The sequence below is a fragment of the Centruroides sculpturatus genome, unplaced genomic scaffold, assembly GCF_000671375.1.
Source record: "Centruroides sculpturatus isolate CEXI.00-Female unplaced genomic scaffold, Cexi_2.0 scaffold774, whole genome shotgun sequence".
NCBI lineage: Eukaryota > Metazoa > Arthropoda > Arachnida > Scorpiones > Buthidae > Centruroides > Centruroides sculpturatus.
The window spans coordinates 36160-58042 of NW_019385065.1; the positions used below are offsets into that span (position 1 = coordinate 36160).

Sequence of the window (21883 nt, forward strand, 5' to 3'; positions counted from 1 at the left end):
TAGTCCGTAAACTATGATTCCTACAAAATTGATTCATAAAGAACGGAACGTATCTACCGTCTTATAGGGGGATCTACTGTACTTAATATAAAAGTATAATACTGAAAATATTTAGTACATTAATTTTTTGATTTCATAATAATACAATATGTATATTGAAATTCAATTTGGCTTTATCACATCAATAAAATTATTAAACAAGGAATTTTTATTTTCTATGAAAAAATACTTATTTTTTATTTAGTTCACTATTAATACATTTATTTTATTAAATAAAAATTTATTTAATTATTATTATTAATTTATTTAGCATTTTAAAATATCACATGTAAATTTAATCTCAAGTAATATTTCTGTAAGGTTCTAATATAAGTCTGGAATAAGTTAAAGTCGGTTTATATATTAAAAGAAATTGGACAACATATAATCTTCAATCTGCTGTAATTTTTGTTCAATTTGATTTTTATGTCTCAAATTCTGTAAACCATCATATCAGTTTCTCACCATTCTCTTTTATTCATAGTTACTATGCATTGATTCAATTTCTGTTTGAATGTCCAAGATTATTTCTTCTTCTAATTTTTTAATTAATTCAGATTTGCCCCAATATGTTTAATCTGTTACAAAGTAAAACAGTCAATATAACACTGTAATAACAATAAAATCTTTACTAATATATTGATAATTGCACAAAATGATATTCGACATGAGATTTACATCATTCTTTGGCTATAAAATAAATGTGATTTTGATTTACTGGTATCTTAATATGTTTTTATATCTACTTGAGATGTTACTTAAACAAAATAGTTGAACATCTGAATAATTTAATTTTTTCAATGCTAGATGCTGTTTTTAAAACAATGCATCGAGCCATACACCTCATTTAAGTTACTCTGTAATGTGATCTTAACAAATTTGAATAAAAACTTGTCTGGCCACTATTTATACTAGTATATCATGTTTTATACTAAGAGTCATAATATAGGCCAGTCGTGCTTTCTTAATGGCTATGCTTCAACAGATACCTTAAGGTTCACTATTTCCAAAATCCAATAAATCTTGATCTGTAAAATCAAGGTTCTGTAGTAGTCACAGATATTTCTTCTGCATGTTGTTTTACATTTTTGTTTTGTGAATATTAACATTTTTAATTTTAAAAAATATGGGCATTTGAAATGAGAAACAATTAGTTTAGTTTTAAAAAACTAATTTATTCCAAAAAATATTTTTTTTACAAATTACAATCCAATATCAAAGTCTGGATTTTCATCAAAAGTTTGGTGAAAAGCTGCAATTAATTTTCTATCTAAACAAGTTTTTTTTATTATTGAATCTTCAGTCATATTATCAATCCATTTCATAATTTTCAAATATTTTGATTTTGGAAATGACCCAAGATCAGGTTTTGCAATTAATAATGCCAGTATATATTCAACTGAAGGCCAAAGAACATAATCCAGTATCAATGGTTTTTCACCTGAAATGATATAGCACCATGTGAATTGTGATTGATTAGAAATAATTTCAATTAAATATTGTTAATTAATATAAATTGTGATTAATTAGAAATATAATTACAATTTACTGATATTTAGATCCAGTTTTATAAAAAAACTAGTCAGTGATAATCACATTTTGATATGTAATAATTAACTGACACAGTAAGATGATTACTGATTATTTTTAGATTAATACATGTAGAAAGATTAGTTTGTTTGTCAAAATTACTAATGTTCAGGACATATACATTCAACCCTTGGGTTTTGAATGCCTTGCTTTTTGAACAAGATTTTGAATGCTATATTTGCCCAGTTGCCATGTGATAATTCCATTTCCAAACAATAATTGTCAAGAGCTGGCTGTAGGAGTTGACAGGGAAACGCACCCCTAATTTAAGGCATCCAGTTTATATTGAAGGATCTCCCAGAAATGCATTTGAAAATAAATAATTCTAGATTTTTTAATTACCTCACAAATTATTTTCCCATTTCATATTTCTTTGTTCTTCAATCTCCCTATACTTCCAGTGTTAAAGAAAGTAAACAGCCTGACCAATCAACAATGGGACTACTGATTCAGAAGTTACTGGCTGCTGGATCACCTCACATCATTAGATGTCACAACCAGGGCTGTGCAGTTGGAGTCGGGAGGAATTTCTGGCTAGAGGAGTCGGAAAATATGTGTTGATTCTAACATTTCTCTTTTTTGTTTTCCATAGAAAAATTAAAACGTAAAAATATCTGGAAAAAAATTTTATAATAAAAATATTAGAATAATATGAAATAATTTAAAATAAATATATTGTTAGAGATGCTTTATTTGTCATTTTATTGCATTAAAAACAAGTTGTAACGAGACACTGGGGTCTCCAAAATTTACAACTATTTGACTTTTAGCCAGCTGCTTGGTGAACTTTTGCAGGACGTCCTTATATAGACTTCAAGGGGAATCAGTGTTCTAGTATAGTGTGCAGTAGTTCCAGGAATACTCCCAAATAGAACACATGCTTTGTGATATTTCTACTATTTCTCTGGGGGGAGACCAACTTCCTTGTCTGATTCAGGATTCATACTTGCATCCTTTTCGTCCAACCCGGGTTAACTCAGAAAAAGTACTTAAAGGGTTTTTTACTTCGATTCTCAATTTCAGATTATTTTACTTATGACTTTTAAGTATGAATTATATTTATCTACATATTATTTTTAAGAGTTATATCTAATTTTATAAACTTTGTGAAAAATATTGTTAGATACCTAATTACCCTATGGAAAAGAAAGTGTTTTCAAATTCAAAGTCTGCAGTTTTTGAATATTATACTCTTACAATAGATGGAAAATATTATCAGTGTAAATACATTGTAAAAAATGATGGTGGTAAACATGTATGTGAAGCAAAAATTAGCACTTTTGCTAGTTCTGAAAAAAAAATGCACCTACAAGAGCAGGTAATCTAAAAAGACATTTGCAATGTCTACATCCTAAAATTCTACAAGAAGTAAATGAAAAAGACAACAGTAGAACCACTTCATGTATTTTAAAATTAGAATATATCCCAAAAATTTAGTTCAGTACAAACAAGTATGCAAATTCTTTGTTTCTGATAAAGTTACAGTACGAGTGAAAAATTTAAAGGCACACTATCTTGCACCACCATTTCAATTATGAGATTTTTAATCTTTTTTCACGACCAGCCTTTTAAGGCTTAAATGGCAAGAAAACTTGGAGTTTCACTAGATAGAGAAAACAAGCATCATAAGTCTTATAATCGAAGGATCGATTGATATTTATTAATTTAAAATGGATGCATGCAGTTGTCATTGAATGAATTATTTTGCAATTAATGTTCAATTTATTGATGAGAATAATACAATAGTTACAGACATTAGCAGTAAAAGACACTATGGCTCATCTCACAGGAGAGTATCTGCAGAGGTTGGTTCAAGAGGTATTAGAAGATTTTAAAATTAAAAAGGAGCATATTTTGTGTATTGTAACAGATGATGCTTCAAATATGTTAAAAATAACTGAGAAAATGAATCAAAATAATGAAATTGCATTAGAAGACATTGATGAAATATTTGCCATTGGCACACAAATCGAGCCTATATCATCAATATTCCTCTTTTTCTTTTATTATGGAGGAAGTGTTCAATATGTTTCAAATCCAAATTATGCAATGTGCTGTTCACACATTGCAATTAGCAATAAGAGATGGATTAAAAGACTCTCAGGTAACTAAAATCATTACAAAATTAAGACAGGTATCTACTGTAGCTAGAACCCCTAAAATAGATGTTATTCTGAGAAGGCATGCTAGAAAAGGAATTATTTTAGATCAATCTACTCGCTGAGGAAGCACTTATTTAATGGTTAAGCGGTTGCTCGAATTGGAAACCTTCCTTGAAGACCTTGATAATCCAAGCATTTGTTTCTATTGGTTTTCAGTTAATAAAACAGAAAAATTAGTGTCTTGTCATACCCTTATAGTTACAAGCTGAAGATTTGACACCTGGAAATTTTTTCTTACAGTGGACAACTTTGATGCATCAGCTTAACAAAACTGGAAGAATTGTTGCTAATGCAATTTTATCTTCAATGAGAAAAAGAGAGATTCAGTTCTTAGACAATAAAATCTTGTTAGTCACTATTTACGTTGATCCAATGAATAAAATTTTACTAAATGACAATCATATTGCTTCAGGGAAAGAAAAGCTTCGTGAAATAGCTATTCACTTGAAAATGTTGCAGTTATTTTACATTTATGAATCAAAAGATGAAAATAAAAATAATGAATGTATTGACAACTTGGAATCATCATCTCCAAAAAGAAAGCTTTATTTCTAAGCATATTTGGATAGTTTAGAACATCTCAAAGTGAACCTAAGACATTTAATAAATCACCGGTTTAGTTTCTTGATTTGAAACTAAACCGACAGAAATTGAAAAAATAAAATTTGAACAAAATTTTTTAAATGGGTTAATTGAAATAGAAAAGTATGACCGTTTATCAAAATTGAACGTGGAAGAAACTATTTCAATGTATCCAGAAATTATTCGCAATGCAGCTAGATCTGTCACAGCAATGCCCCCAACACAAGTCAGTGTGGAAAGATTATTTTCAGCTTTGAAAATAATTAAAGCTGATTTAAGGGCATCTATGAAGGAGGATTTAACTGAAGCTATTTTGTTTCTTAGAACCATTTTATAAAATTCAAAATTATAAATGTAATTTAGTTTTTTTTTATTTAAGTGAAAATATAAAATAAATTTTCTTATTAATTTTTAAAAATGTTTTGTATTTTGTTATAATTCATTTATTTTAAATACAAAATGCAGCAATTTAATTTATTAAATATGTAGTTTTCGTTGTAGTATTTGTGTTTAGTAGTTAAATTATTTTGACTCAATTGAACTTGAATATTTTTAAATCATTCTTTTATTATCTCTGCTCTAAATAAGTACTCTATTTTTCTGAATGAGCCAGACTAATTGATCAATGTATATATTTTTATTTTCTGAACAAGGAGCTGAAATAACTAGATCGCACTCAATTTAGTTGGACAAACTTTTCTGCAAGGGTGAAATTGAAGTGCATATGCTGAAGAATAAAGATAGGGAGCAATAAAATTCTACATTTACATTTCTCCTCTTATTAAATATTTGTTAAAAATTAATTTTTTTATACAAATAAATATTAATGTAAGTTAAATATTAAAAATACTAACTATAAAAGGATTTGGCTAAATGCCCAAGCTCTGTTCAGAATAGTATACCTCGCTATGAGTGTTTCTGTCCTCATATAATGGCTTGGTATTTAATTTTGTCGAAGTCGGGTGTTTTTTTACCGACTCTGCAGCCTTGGTCACAACACAAATCATCAATGACATAGTTATTCAAATTCAATTTCAATGTACATGTGAGTAACATACTATTTCCATTTTCTAGTACACATCGCAACTGAATTTAAATCAAATTAATTAATAAAAGACGCATTAATTGACATAAATGACATCCACAAATCCGTGTTTAAAGGTGCTTAACTGAAATTAAATATATTACAATATAAATATATTAACAAAAATTTATTAAGGTATATTATTATTTGATGCAGTTTTTGCATTTTTGGCTGCATTTTAGTAGAGTNGTGCTTAACTGAAATTAAATATATTACAATATAAATATATTAACAAAAATTTATTAACTTTAATATTTATTAATACTAGGTAGCCAGTTAAGTAAAACTCTGGATTTTACACCAAAACAAACTAAAATTAAAACTTTAAAACAAAAACAATTGAAACAATATTTTGGAAAGTTTGGATAAAGTACTTGTTGTCTGTCTTGATTGATTTATTTATATTTCGTCCAGGCAGAGTCAAGTCTATTTATTACACTTTTTTGTAAAGTGACAGTTTCAGTTGGCAATGACAGAACATTTAACTTTTAATATATATAAAATGGAAATAGATATAGATAATATTACATTGCATTTTTATGCATGAAATACAGCTAAAAAGGCAATGGCATGCAGTGACATTTGATGATAGGGAAGCTGTTTTTCCATAAAAAATTTTAAACAAATACTGGAAATGACTTAATTATCTATTTTTTAAAAAAAATAAACAGTTTATTTTGACATGAAACAAAGATATAAAAACTTGATTTTATTATTTTTTTTATAAACTAATTATTTGGCAATTACTTTCTGAAAAGTCGTTAATTATTATCATAAAATGGTTCATCGTTGATTCCATCAAAGTATTTAAAAGCTCTTTTTCTATCAAAAGCAAAGCTAGTGATGACAATCTTTTCTCTGACTTAATGTTCCTTGCAAATGTACGAATTCACTTCATGATTGGAAAACTGCACTCAATAGATGCACTTGTATATGGTACCATAAAAATTAATGATGTTAGATGTACTAAAAGAATTATTATTAATGATGATCTGAACAAAAATCATATATTATATTTTGTGTAAGAATGACTTGGCAATATAGTCTGGACATGAATATAAATATTGCAATTCATTATGTAATTTAGGTAAGTAAATTTTATGGAGAATTTTTTTATTTAATTCAAAGAATTAAAACTTGAATTTTTATCACTTTTACATGTTAATAATTTTAAATGTTATGAAAAACAATTTTCCGAAGCAAAAGATTTTGTGTGTAAAAATCTGTCAAAATAATTATAATTAAATATAGATTTGTAAAGAAACATACATAAAAATAACATTGAACACTCTGCTTTTTAAATCTTAAAACAATGCACTTACTCAAATAGCTCTCTTTGAGTGTCTAATATAGGCCTGGCCAACCCATGGCCTGTCACGTTAAATTGTGTGGTCCACTAAGCGATATTATATATCTATTAAAACTTTTGTTTCCCCGTTATGTATATACCAAAACAATTAAATAAATGAAAATTTGCATGTGTCATTATTATAATGCACTAGTGCGAGTATGAACTCTTGGTATAATAATAATAAAATCTTATTTTGTATTTGTTTTACTTTTTTAAAAGCATGTTTGCCTAAATTGTGGCCACCGTAATGTTATGCAAGATCAATTTGCAAAACAATTTGGATTGGCCAGGCCTGGTCTAATGGATAGAATTGTTGGAAGTGTTATGTTATACGATATTTTGGTGTGTAGCATCCACCAGGTAAAATGTGTGAGTTTGGTGCTGTGTAAAGTGCACCGGCAAATGCCTGTAATCTGGCTGCTTTACACCATTCAAATATTTTTGCCTTGGAAGCTATCCCATATTTGACAATACGGCACTTCCATTGGAAGTATGCCTATACAAATTTATATTCGAATATACAATAGCAATCTTAACATTTTTTTCACATGCTGTATAGAAATTTGTAATAAAATACATAATGCAGTTATAATAAAATATTAATTTTAATTAATTCAAAGTACATTAAAATATGAAAATAATCATACAATATGTATTTATATTTTAGAAAATACAAGGGAAGTGGCACTTCCACATCTTCCATAAACAGCATGCCACTGTAAAAAGGTTGAAGAAAAAGAAAAAAATTTGTTTTGGTGGTTAGGAATGGATTAATCAATTTTTATATTGTTTCTTATGAGAAAATTTGTTTCAATTTGAGAACAACTTTTAAGAATGAATTAAGTTCAAAAACAGAGGTTTGACTGTATTAATAACCTATTAATAATGTATTAATAGATAATCATTCTTGCAAGTTAAAGTTTTTAATTATAAAAATGTTTATAGTAACTTTTTATAAAACATTGGAATCTTTAAATTGCATTTTTATTTACACTGCAGAACACAATTAAACAAAGAGTTTAAATAATTACAGGGAGAAATCTTTTAAAATTTAAGATAATCTTAAAATTTTAAATTATGTAGGCTAAGGCTACATTTTAAACTTACATTGTATTATAATAAAATTCAAGATCATATAATTTTGAATGTGCATAGATTTCACTAGTATTTGTTCATGTTAAATTTTTGTATTTCAAAAATTACTAATTTAAAATCATTCTCTGAAAAATGAACGAATATTTATAAAATGTTCAAAATGATAATGCATGAAATGAGCATTAAAAAAGTATTGGGAAATGTTTTAAAAAATTTGAAAATTGCAAATTTATAATAATCTATTAAATCTAAATAATTTAAGTATTTAGTCCAATAATAACAAATATATTAAGTACTAGATTTATTCTGTTACGAAATATTTAGAAGTCAAAAATGAAAGCACCTATATCTGGGAATAGTTCCAAACAATGGTCCTTTTGTCAACAGTGTTATGTTCTTAACTACTCCACAAATGCTTTCGACCACCATCGAGGTCTGCTTCAGGTGGTGACTGACCGTGTTTCGTTTGTGGAGTAGTTAAGAACATAACACTTGTACAGAAAGGTTTTCGTGGATTATTATTACTCAACAAAGTGTTAAGTTGTTGGAAGTTGTTTTGTGTTAATCAATAAATAAATTTAAACTATACTTTTTATCCATAAAAATTTTGTAAATAATTTTTAACTAAATTAAACTTATTTAAATTAAACAAGCTTTACATTTTTGTTTAAATACCTTACCTCCGAAAAATTTTGTTTTTCTGTTATTAAGTTCATAATCATACTTGTCTAATAAAACATTAACAATATTCCAAAATTCATTTGTACTTATCACTCCTTTTAGATATTTTAAACATGGCGATATTAACTGAAAAAAATTTGATGTTTAGCTTATTAGATGCCAGATAAATTAACTTTCATACACATGATAATTATGCACATATATAAAATCTTACTTCTCCAGCAATGTTCATCAGTTCTTTCTCATGGTCTGTCTCTCTGCCAGGAAAAGGACAAAGTTGATTTTCTGGATACATATCATTCAAATATTCTATTATGTCAAGTGATTCAGATATACATTTTCCATCTTGTTCTAAAAGTGGAACTTTTCCTGATGCACTTTTCTCTAAAAACCATTCTGGTTTATTATTTAAATTAATATTTATCATCTCATGCCTGTAAGCAAAGAAAAAACTTCAATCAGTATAGCATTCATAACAATAGTGTGAAATTTTAAATAATTGTTTAACCAATCATCTTTTAAAAAGTTAATCAATTTTCATATAATATATCAAAACTGAATATTCCAGAAGATGCAAGTCAATGACAGTATTAAAAATATTTTTAAGAATTTTTGACTCTGCCAAAGAGAATGAAGCAAAGATCTGTTTCAAATTGTGTCCATAAGAATCAAAGTATCAGCTACAATATTAAGACAACTATCTAATGAGATTAAAGTTGTGCAAACAAAAACTAAAACAATGCATATTTATGACAAGATTAAAAATGAAAAATTGGTTTAAGATGAAAAATCAGACACTTACAAAATATCAGTTTATATTACTACTAACTTATTTTTATCATAAAGTGGACCTTCAAAAAATGATAAGACAGTCATGTTTATATTCTTCTAATCAAAAATATTAAAAATTTTTTACATTAGCTAATACAGTAAGTGGAATGAAGTAGGACAATACTGGGTCTCCTACTTGACATTTGCCTAGCAGAATAGCCCCACTTAAAGATTTTCTATTACAAAAAACTTAACTATTTAACAAAAAAAATACAGAGAAGTCTCAAGTTACATTCCAAATATATAATTGGTTATAATGTTGGGATCATATACAGATATTCTGAAAAGCACTCGAATGTCAATAAATGGAATATGCATTTTGGATGTAACTAGCACTGGAAGAGGTATCATAGAATCGTATACTAACATCTTGTATAGCAGAAGGCTTATTTTTGTAACACCATTAACAGTAGTTAAATGTGTTGCAATTTATTGTTTTTTATTGTAAATTTTTGTTTGCATTTAAAAAAAAATCTGTTTATTGATACATATGAAGGCTGTTCAATAAATACAGTAATGCAAAGTATTTTATTATTGGGGGTGTAGTGACATCAAATGCTATATGTATGTTTTACTTAAACTTCATTTTCCACACAGTCACACCCATGTGATTCACACATTTCCCAGCGACATACCAATTTTTATATGCTACTAAAATAGAAATTGTCTATCTAGATATGAATTCATCACTGCACTGTGGTTTTCAGGTTGTTTTCACCCTGGAAGCACTATTCAGTAAACTTCTGTTCTTCATACCAAAGATATGAAAATCACTTTGGAAATTTTGGATCACCCTCCATATAATGTGGATCTTATACCAATTTCAAGATTGCAATTTGATGTTTACAGCTTCAGCAACATGTGGGTGAGCATTATTGTGAATTTGACAAATTGTAAATGACTCATCTTTAGAAAATATAGACTTAGGGAAACTATCCAGAAGGTGACAGATTTGGATCTGTCATCATCTGGATAGTTTCTATACATAAGTTTTCCCAATGTCTGCTGGTATTATTTGCCTAAAGGCAGCAGAAATGCCATTTATTGTCCTAAAAAGGTGAGCATTATGTTTCTAGCTGACAACATTCTTTTGAACATTTTTGGGAGTGAGGTACCATGATGTATCCATTGCTTATCCTGCTGTTCTGTCAGCAGGTTGTAGCAATACATCCACAATTCACATCTGATAACAGTGTTTAAGAAATCCTTACCTTCTTGGTGATACCAACCCTACAGATGTTGAAGTGATAGTGCCATCTGTTGCTGTTTGTGTTCTTCACCCAATATCCTGGGAACAACTTGCAAATACAGTAGAGCGTTGATTTTCCGAATCAATTGGGGACTGGGGTTGTCCGGATAACTGATTTACGTATGAAAAAATAGTTTAACGTATCCAATGTCGAAATTTTTTTCCGTTGCATGTCGCTTTGCGTTGAATTTTCGTCGATGTTAAACCTAACAAAGACTATTGTATCGTTAAAAATTATTTTTTTATTTTGTACAAACAAAATAAATATATTGAAAAATATAAAAATAATAAAAAATTATACTTCAGATGTTAATTTAGTATCAAAAACATAAAATATTTGAGTAGCCCAAGACATAGCCAAAGATTGAAGCGCCACAGCACTGGCGAAAATTTAAATTTGCGGACTGGAATTCTTTCGGATGATTGACTTTCGGAAAATCGACGCTCTACTGTATCTAGTATTGCAAGTTTTTATTGATGCTAACCCATAACCACAAATTCGTGCCTATGCATAAACCAGGGTTGTCTAACCTTTTTCCTAATGGGCCAAATTAGAAATTTAGGTTTATTCAGCAGGCCACAAAGGTACTTTCATATAAATATGTGCTTTTAATAAAATTTGATATCCACATTTTAAACTTAATAACAAATATATAATATTACAAAAAATACTGTATTATTGACAGTAAAAAAATTATACTCACACAAAATAAAAATAAATTCAATGCAATTTTTGACATTGCCTTTCTTTTATAATGTTGTCAATATCTGCTTTTATGGTACTAGTCTTAATTCTAAGAATGTTAGTTAAATGAGAATCACTCAACCCATTTCTTTCATGATGTTTTTCATGCATGAAAAGAATTGTTCACAACAGTATGTACTACTCCACATGCATAACAGTTTTCTAGATAAAATGGTTTTCTAACACCAATTACATCATTATGGCATCAAAATGTTTGTTTAGTAGCAAGTTGGGCATAAGCTTCTCTGGCTATTTCGCCCTGTGGAATGTGTGGTATTGGCTAGTATTAGTAGTTGGATACATTTATTAGTAGATGGAATGTGTGGGAATAATGCCTTTCAGGAGGTCTTTTAAGGGTAACTGGCCCCTATTTGGGTGTTACAGACATGGAGAAAACCTGATAAACTCCATGTGGCCAACCTGTCCAAGCAAGATGTGAACCCACAACCGAACTTTCAGTGTTCAGGGAACGGAACCCCTTGGCCACTGGTGGGTCATGTCAAAGTGTATGAAGTGAAACAAGAATAAGTTTTACGAAATACTTAACCAAAATAAATAAATAATAAGCCTAAAAAATTAAGGGTGCAGTGAGCCTCATAAAAATACTAAGTGGGCCACAGTGCAGCCCACAGGTTGGACATCCCTGGCATAAACAATGGTCACTTTTAATAAGCTCAGTAACAGCAGAGATGGGATATCCTGGACTCATCATATTGACCTTCATTACTTAACCTTTAATTCCGGTAACATGGCATTTAATACATCGAACGAACACTTTCAACCTTACCCGAGGTCTGCTTCAGGTTATTAAACCAATTGTATTCCATCATACTGACAACTTTGATATTGCCATTTTTGAATTTATCACATATCAATACATGTTGCAGATGAGCATCCTTGCCACATGTAGAAACAAGTTCTGCAAAGACAGGGATAGTTTAGCAATGTTTATACTACTGTAATTTGATCCAAAAAAACCAAAATATAAACACATCTGGTTTCACTTCCCCTTAAATTATCTTGGGTTTCACTGCCTGATATTGGCTTCCTATGTAGTTGGAAGTCAAGGTCACAATAGTAAATATTTATTACTTTCACAGAATGGTGTGAATCACACATTTTTAATGTAAACAGACTGATAAGTGCTTTATTACAGTGTCAATTTCTCAAGTTTCAAGGATTGACATCTGGCTTTCTTTGTAACTGGAGAAGGGGTAGAGTTGGGTGTCAAGATCACAGTAATAACTGTACTCCTTTCACTGAAGAGTTTCATTTCATCCACCCAATTGCTCATAACAACGTTCTAAGTGTTTTATTACCCGAGTTCTGACAACTATTTTGATTCTGTCATCTGCACTTTGTTTCTGTTTTTCTCCATTAAATGTCACCTCTCATTCTTCCAACACTTAATAAAACACTTTTTCATTTAAATAACGTCAATAAATATGAAAATTAGCTAAATAGAGCTGAAAAACTGTCAGCTTACTACAAGTTTGTGTGCTACATTTTGTTTATTTGTTTTTAAAAAAAAGACGGAAATTACATATGAATAATTCAATTACCTTTACCTTGAATAATGAAATTAATAATGAAATGAAATGAAATGAATAATGAAATTACCTTTAATAATTCAAGTTAAACAACACTGAGGTTTTGGGGCTTTTAGGGACTTTATACTTACCACTGAATTTGTTCTGCCAAGTTGATTACTCCTATTACTTATTCTGCAGTGTTTTGGGAGCCTTCATGTGGCCTTGTATAGAAAACTAGGAGTAAGAGAATGAGAACAAAATGACACTATTCATTTGAAGAGTCACTCAACTAAACAGACTACTGTTTAGAAATTTATTATATTGTAAAACAGTAAAATGTAAAAAGTCCTTCCAGGAGGCATCCCACAGGGTAGCTTGCCCAACTTTAACAAAACACAAATTAAAAAAAAAAACAACAACAACAACAACAAAAAAGAAAACAGTATTTCAAATCATCCAATTTCAAACCTACTGGTTTTACTGCCAGAGAGGAGTGTCAGAACTGAGTCCAGAGGTCGTTGTTATCTAACACTTGCTGTATGCATTCTGGCATGCTGACTACCAGAGTCACACACAGACTATCTTCCCGGAGTTTTTCCCATCTATGAGAGACAATGCTCCACAACTCCTCTGGGGAAGATGCTTTTATTGGCTCTCTAGAAATCTCAGCCCAGAGACTTTCAATGGGATTCAGATCCATGCCACTTTATCACTTTAAGACAATGTTGATTCCTCTCCCATTCTTGTGTGATGTTTTGCCAAATGAACAGGTGACTTGTCGTCATGCTGTTTGTCCAGGATATCTGTTCCTTAAACAGCTTGTAGAGATGGCATATATAATATATTGATGAAATATAAAATAATTTTAAATTTATCTATATTTATTTATTTTATTCTATATAATTTTGTCAATGTTGTGCACATTTACTTGTATTCTCAATTTACCAATTTTTATATATTTAATAATTCTTGTTTAGAACATATTATTCAAACTTTAAAGAATTCTATTCAAAAATGTTCAATCCTGAGGATATCTGCACAGATAGTTGAAAGCGTTAGATATATTAAATTTATGCTGGAATATGTTTTATTGTCTTTAAATATTTTACAATAATCCAGTTCAAGATCAATATATGAAACCCGATGATTGTCAAAATTAGACCAAAGTACTCATTCTCATTATCTTTTATACAAAGTTGCTAGATGATAAGATTGTTGGAACAAGCTTTGAACTGTATCTAAAACCTGGAATTTAATATTGAAATACAGTAGAACCTCGATTATCCGGACCTCTATTATCTGGATTTTTGATTATCCGAATTGTTCAAAATAAACAAAAATTTTACGAATTTGCTGATTTGCACTTGGCGAATTACGACACTGTTTATGTACGTGATGGAATGCATAACATTTTTTGTTTCAACAATGTCTCACCCAGCACAGTGATCGTAAACTCTTAAATATATTTTGCGTCGTAATAAAAATATAACTTGACATACGTATTTATAAATAATTTATATTCAAATTACATCATTTCTATGACCAAAGGCGGCGTAAGGCATGGGCAACATGGGCCACCGTCTATGCCTCGCGGTCCGAAGGGCCTCGCGCCTCAAAGGTTTATGCATTACTTAAAAGCCGAGAATGCGACGAAAAAATTTCACTCATCATAAAACGATAAATAGTTTGTCAAATTTTTATTCATAAAAATGCAGTTTCAACTGCTTTTTATTTTATAAAATCCGTCTTCTTGAGCCACCAGAGGGCCTTTTAAACAATAGCTAGTCTGTTAGCACTGGTCAGTAGTAGTCCAAATTCAATACGAACGTTTGTTTCTTGAAAATTTGATCACGATTTAAATACAGTATTTATTTTTAATATTACCGATATATCATCGAAAAGAAAACGTGTTGTATTAACATTAAAAGACAAATTAAAGTATTTGTTTCGATTATCCGGATTTTTCCTTATCCGGACTACCTTCATCCCCAATTAGTCCAGATAATTGAGGTTCTACTGTAATTTAAAGAAATATTGCATTCAAATCAAATGATTCTCAAAAGTAATAAGTTAAAGTTTTTACTATTTAATTCCTACAATAAAACCTAACAGAATATATTGCATAATGATATGAAAGATTAAATATTTTAGATGAATATATCATATATATTATTAAAAGCAACCAAATAGGATATAATAAATACACAGTAGAATATCATTATAACAGATTGTTCAGACTGACAAAAAACGATCTGTTTTAAGAATTTGTTATATTTCAAACAATGGATTTCCCACACAATCAGGAAAATATCTGTTTGAAAAATTACCAATTTTTAACTCCTATATATATAAGAAATACCAGTACTTGAAATTATTCAGTCTCTTGAGATCTCTATTCTTTATTCTATAGAAACATGTTACAAGATTGTATATTATGCCATACATGTATATGACAATGCTGACAGAAACTGTATATACTGGATGCACAAAAAAGGCAAATTACGTATGCTAATTATCACTTCACTTGACTAACTAATTTGTTAAAAATGCATCCATCCTGGTTTGTTTTGATGCCATTTTTCTGCCTATTAAATACAACTGCTTGATATTAGCAATGTCATGTACAGCCTGTTTGTTTATGCTGAAACTTGTCAGGAAGGCCTTCATGACTTGGAAATACTGAATGGCCACATTAAATTTTGGCACTATACTTGGACAACATCAAAATGTTCACTAGGTGATTATATCAATTATATCAGCTTTCCGACTCTTCATACAATTCTTCAATTGTACATAGCCCAGGCATCATTGAATTCTACCAATTCCTAGTGTGATGTTCAGGGTTACTGAAATGACAACAGGATATAATACAAAGAAAATAACTTTATTATCGAGTATGAACATAAGAGTTTCGTTCTCTTGGATTAACACAGGCTCCAACTCTGAGGCAAGTACAAGAAAACAAGGGGTTTTTCATGACACAAAGATATACAAAATAAAAAAAACTTCATTACAATCCTTTAGACACCCGGAATTGTACAATATACATGTTTCAACAGTCTGCCAGTGCGGGCCATGCTTTTTTTTTCTTAAATCTATCTTAACCTACTTATATCAAAATAATAGAAGGCAGATATAGAAAGATGAAGGAAGAAGAAAGATAGGATAGGGTACCCAATTGTTTCTTTTTGTTGTTTTCATTCCCTTGGTGGTACAGGTGGACTTAAATTCCTTTGTCTCACCAGATCAGTACTCTACTCACTTCAATGTCCCTATGGTAACACACCGCTAAAAACTCCTACTATATCGTCTCTTTCTCCTATTCCTTGCTTTTACACCATGCTTCCGTACCCTGGTCTTCTACTGACAAAACGACCCAGAGTATCCTCAATCCATCCAATCTCTCTGCAGTCTACCCAAAAAGTGTCCTTTGTCCTCTTTCAGACCGCCCCAGGGCCTTCCTCTACCCATTGTTTACCTCCACACTTTCGGGATTTGGGCATGGATAGAAAGTTCTCGAATTTTGGGGAACAAAGAAATTAGAGAACAATAGAAAGAAAGAAAGAAAAAAAATTATAATATAACTTACAAACTATATACAGATTATGACATCATACCACACTAGAAACACTCATATTAACTAAATGTTGAAAAAATGTGAAGTTTACAATAAATCAAACTATCAAAAATCCATTATTCCAAGTTACAGATCTGAAAGGAGGTAAAATTACATTGATTTGTAAAAATTTTTGTTGTAAATTCTAAAAATTAATAAAATAATTTCTAGATTAAAACCAAGTAAAACTACTTTCTATTATCTGACTTCAAGTGATTTATTTTAGCAGACAAACAAATAATGTAGAAATACTAAACTTTAACTTTAATTACCAATAACTTTAAATTCACAAAATTTATCATAAAATCCAAATGCATTTCTCTTACAATAAAGCTTCATCAGTGGACATAATGAACACTAATAATTTCTGTTTCTTTTATGCTGTGTGATCTTTTTCCTCATACATAATCATTATATCGTCTATGTATCGTGCATAATATTTAATACCTTGAACTTGTGATATTTGTATGATACCAAAAGATGAAAAGATATCACAAGTTCAAGGTATTAAATATTATTCAGGATACATAGACGATATACTGATTATATGTGATTCACAAATAATTTCACCCCAAGACATTGAAGAACATGCAAATAAGTTAAATAAGAATTTAAAGTTTACAAGTGAAGAAGAACAGAATCAAGAAATGAATTTTTTAGATGTTACTATAAAAAGAGAAGTTACCCAAATTTTGTTTTGTAAATATGAAAAATTATGTAACACAAAGAAAATTATTAATTATAAATCATATCCAATAGAAACCAAGAAGAACGTATTTATAATGGAACTAAAGAAAATATTAAATAGAACAATGTTACAAGAAGATATAGAAATAGAAACAAGAAACAGACAACTTTTTACAAAATATTTATTAAATGATTATCCACGGAATACAGTATGTAAGTGGTATAAATATTGTATAAATCATAGATATAAAGTTAAAAATCAAATGACAAATAATTCATATATAAGGGAATTTACCCTTATATAAATAATTTATTTGAAAAATATAAACCAGTTTTCAAGAAATATTCTGTGTGTATAGTGGCAGAACAAAAAAATAAGATCATTATTTATAATATTAATTACATTCATCAAGACCAGAATACATCCAAAAACCAACTTGAAGTTGCAGGTGTTGTTTACAAGCTATTGTGTACTCGTCCAAGACTGAAACTTTACATAGGTGAAACAGGAAGGAAGTTGGAGACCAGGTTAAAAGAACATGAAGCTGCTTTTAGATTAAAAAGACAAGAATCACTGTGGTGTCTACATTGTAATAAATTTAACTGTAAAATAAATAGAAGTAATGTTAAAATATTATATAAAGTTAAAAATTGTTTTAAAAGAATAATAATAGAACATTTTTGTATCATAGCATATGCAAATGTAATAAATCTGAATACCGGGATGAATGTAGATACATGCTAGGAAAAAATCACACAGCATAAAAGGAACAGAAATTGTTAGGGTTCATTATGTTCACTGATGAAGCTTTATTGTAAGTGAAATGCATTTGGATTTTATGATGAATTTTGTGAATTTAAAGTTATTAGTAATTAAAGTTTAGTATTTCTACATTATTTGTTTGTCTGCTAAAATAAATCACTCAAAGTCAAATAAGAGAAAGTAGTTTTACTTGGTTTTAATCTAGAAATTATTTTGTTAATTTTTAGAATTTACAACAAAAATTTTTATGAATTTTTAACCAATCCCATTGCTTTAAATTTTGTGATTACATTGATTTGCAGGACCTGGAAAAAAATCCATTGTTCTGCAATTTGTTAAAATGAAATTCTGCTGTATTTTATAAATTTGGATAGAAATTATGGTGTGGTGATATGGTTGCAGCCTAACAAAGCCTCACTCTATCATCATACTGAGTTTAGACTGGTTTGGTTGCACTGTGAATTTCCAGATCACTGGATTGATCAAGGAGAGAATCTGTGGAATGGCCACCATGCTCACCAGACATAATTGCATTGGCCTTTTCCTATGGGTTATCTAAAATATAGTCTATTCAACTGCTACAACTACCATTGCAAATGTGAGGTCCAAGAAATACTCAAACTCATGTGTTAAAAATTTAATAAAAGTGTCAAATCAGGGAATTGGGCTTTGATTCTAATGCTTGTAAATCAAAGAAAAACCTAAATAAAATCAGGAAGGAATAAAATTATTAGTCAAGAAAAAAAATTTTACATAACCTTAAAAGGAGATCTAGCATGGAGATTGTGTCAGACTTACAAGAATTCAAAGTAATAGTTAAATACAAGCAGGAATTTCAAAGTGCAATTAATTTCCCTTGATCGAATAAAACGCGGTGTTGAATTTGACCCTTTATAGCCCAAAACAGTCTGTTATCTACCTGGATACAAGAAATCAACCAATCAGAAAGCTAGAGATCTGGGGAAAGAATTCTTTAAAAGGCTGGATCTCAAGGACAAAGGTAGACTTTCCTCTGCCTCTCATTGTGAAGTTGTCTGTCTAGTCTGCTGTGCTCCACATGCAGACTTGTCATCCCTCCCTTTACCCTGCTGCCTTAGACTATTTGGATTTTGATACTTCACTGACTTCTTGACCCTCATAGAAACAACTTGACAGCCCCAGGGTGGTCAGACAACTCTACTGACCAGCACCAACAGTCAATGAGACGCACTGTAGAGTGCAAGATTTTGCGTAAATAAACAGGCTTATTTGTAATTGTAGCTGTCTGCCTTGCATCCATTCACCCCACATTCAATAAATCCTGATGTTTGGTTATCCCCAAGTTGGCAACCTTCACACAAATTTGCAGGACAGAATTGCAGTATCATGTGCAGAAGTTACTGGAAACATTTATGAATCAATTACTTCCATGCTTAGTTGTGTATTGATGTGGAAGGATAGCATTTCAATCACATCATTAATTAAATTTGGATGTAATGTTTTTTCTTTCATGTTAAATAAACTACTCTGAGCTGCTTATAAATGTAAAGTTGAATTATTGCTTAATAACGTGTTCAGAAATTTAAGCAATAAAATTGATTTAGACTAATTTCATCAACTCCTACAACTTTTCAATTGAAAAATGTAATGTATCTGCCATAGCAAATAAGATAATGCTTAAATGTTCTTCAAAAGGAGTTTCAATGTCAATAAAAATGTTACCAATATATTTGTCATACATAATTTACTAATGACAAGAATCACTTTCATATTTTCAAAGTTATAGTGCATTTCTACTATTATGAATCAATCATTCTTTAGGTCATAAATTTACAAAATTATTCTAAACTTTTACTCATAAAAAAAATAAAGATTTAAAATATATAATAGTTAAAATAAACAGAAAACAAAATTTGTCTTTGCTTACTCGATGTTCATGGCTGAGAGAACTAATCTAACTCTGTTAACATAAGGACAAAATCTCATGCCATATAAATATAATTTTCCAGATTCTAAAGTTGGACATTCATAACCTGTAATGAAAAGAAATATATTAATGAAATTGAATGCTTTCATAATAATTTTAATTCATAAACCCTCAATTTAATAGACTAATTGAGGGAAAGGGGTGTCCATTATTGTAAAAGCACATGAAATCAAATGTTTTAAATTATATTAATAATGAACTTAAAATCTGCAAAATGTGTTATGATGTATGGTACATTAAGTAATTCATATGCATTAAGTCATTGTTATAACCTTTCAGCATGCTCTATTTGCAAATAAAAAAGGTTTAAATTTTTCCTATAGAACAAAAATTAAATTGAGGTCTGTTAAATCAAGGTTTCATTGCACTTCTAATACCAATTATTTCATAAAAACATAAATTATTAGTATATTCATATTAATCTACTTAAAATACATTTTATCTAACTAAATAAAAGATTCAACTAGCCCAGTGTTGAGAAAAACGTCACTTCATTGTGCCAGTACACAATAATACATTTTATCTGTTTAATTTATATTGTTAAATATCCCTAATAAAAATATTGAATACTATAATAAAATCAAATTTCCCTCAAATTCTAAAATTGTTATATACAGTACTAGCAGACCCCGCCACGCGTTGTTGTGGCTCAAAATGTATCTATTATAAATGTATAACACTTTCCCCATGAAGGAAATTTTTCGAAAAATCCCTTCTTAGTGTACATTCTGTTGACGTACCCTATTAAAACACAATCAAAAACGCAAAAAACCGCATCTAAAAGAGTATAATAGAAGCCAAGTTCTTTACGGTAAGCCTTAATCCTAACCATCTCCCCCCAGTGGGGGGAATTTCGACATGTATATTATATAAAAACACGTGCATATTCGAATGTAGCGTTGTGTCAATATTTCAAAGGAATCAGTAGGAACAAACGAACATTACATTTTTATTTATGTAGATAGATAGAAGATGATCTGCTTTAGTTCATCCTCACAGAAAAGCATAATGCCTCACAGAAAAGCAAACTTAGGTCATCGTACTCGTAGTGCCATCTGTTGGACATAAAAGCCTTAACCTAGATGATATCTTTTAATTCATGCTTTTCAACCTGTGGGTCACGACCCCCAGGGGGTTGCAAAGCCTTACACGGGGGTTCATGGGTGAAAGAAAAAGACAAGTGTTTGTAGGTCCTACACTACAATAATAAAAAACTAGAATTTCAGTGAGAAGGTTGTGCCTGTTTATTTTACAGTACAATTGGTTTTTTGATCGATATTTAAAGTAAGAAAATTAAATACGTAGTTTTTAAAATCGCTGATATAGTTTAAATATGGCCCTATAGGTTGCCAGAATTTTTTAACTTGTTAAGCGATCGCTTATTCTAGAAGGTTGAAAAACACTGTTTTAATTTATATGAATGTTTACCGGAATAATATACAGCCTATGTCCACCCTGAAGTTCCATTCTAAATATTAGTGAAATAATTTTTGAAATCAGATGAGTAGTTTCAGAGATTACCCACTACATCCAAACTTACTTACTTACAAACATTACTTCTTTATAATAATAATATAGATATAGATATAATATAATAATTGAGAATATTATTAATGATCAGGAGTCACAGCAGTGATTCACCGCTAAGTAAAAATGTCACTGACTGACATAAATATAATATACACACACACCAATCAGAGTTGCCAATTTTCAGGGGCTGATTTCTCTGCCCCAAACACCCAAAGATAATTTCTTTGGTAAAGATAAGCTTGGCATTTGAAAGCAGTACACACAAGATTTTTTTACCTGCATTTACCTTATATTTTGCCTTTAATTTAAGCACCAAGCTTATCTTTACTAAAGAAAAACTGCTAAGAAAAATTTTGACCATTGTCTAAATTGTCATAAAT

The 21883-nt window shown here is 29.6% G+C and overlaps 1 protein-coding gene across 3 annotated transcripts; it reads right to left on the reverse strand.

Annotated features, from left to right (window-relative positions):
• Window positions 1-1207: 1207 nt before the first annotated feature.
• On the reverse strand, window positions 1208-20370 carry LOC111634163 (glutathione S-transferase omega-1-like). 3 transcript variants are annotated; one of them, XM_023378866.1, is made up of 4 exons: window positions 19914-20370; window positions 8799-9018; window positions 8584-8710; window positions 1208-1480 (listed from the first exon to the last, which is right to left on the reverse strand). In XM_023378866.1, the coding sequence occupies exons 1-4, from the start codon at window positions 20060-20062 to the stop codon at window positions 1242-1244; spliced, it is 735 nt and encodes a 244-aa protein (XP_023234634.1). In that variant the 5' UTR covers window positions 20063-20370; the 3' UTR covers window positions 1208-1241. The 3 variants fall into 3 exon arrangements, with proteins under 3 accessions (XP_023234634.1, XP_023234635.1, XP_023234636.1); XM_023378867.1 differs by lacking the exon at window positions 1208-1480 and adding an exon at window positions 2127-2243 and having other exon boundaries at window positions 19914-20361; XM_023378868.1 differs by lacking the exon at window positions 1208-1480 and adding an exon at window positions 5133-5542 and having other exon boundaries at window positions 19914-20361.
• Between the last annotated feature and the right edge of the window lie 1513 nt (window positions 20371-21883).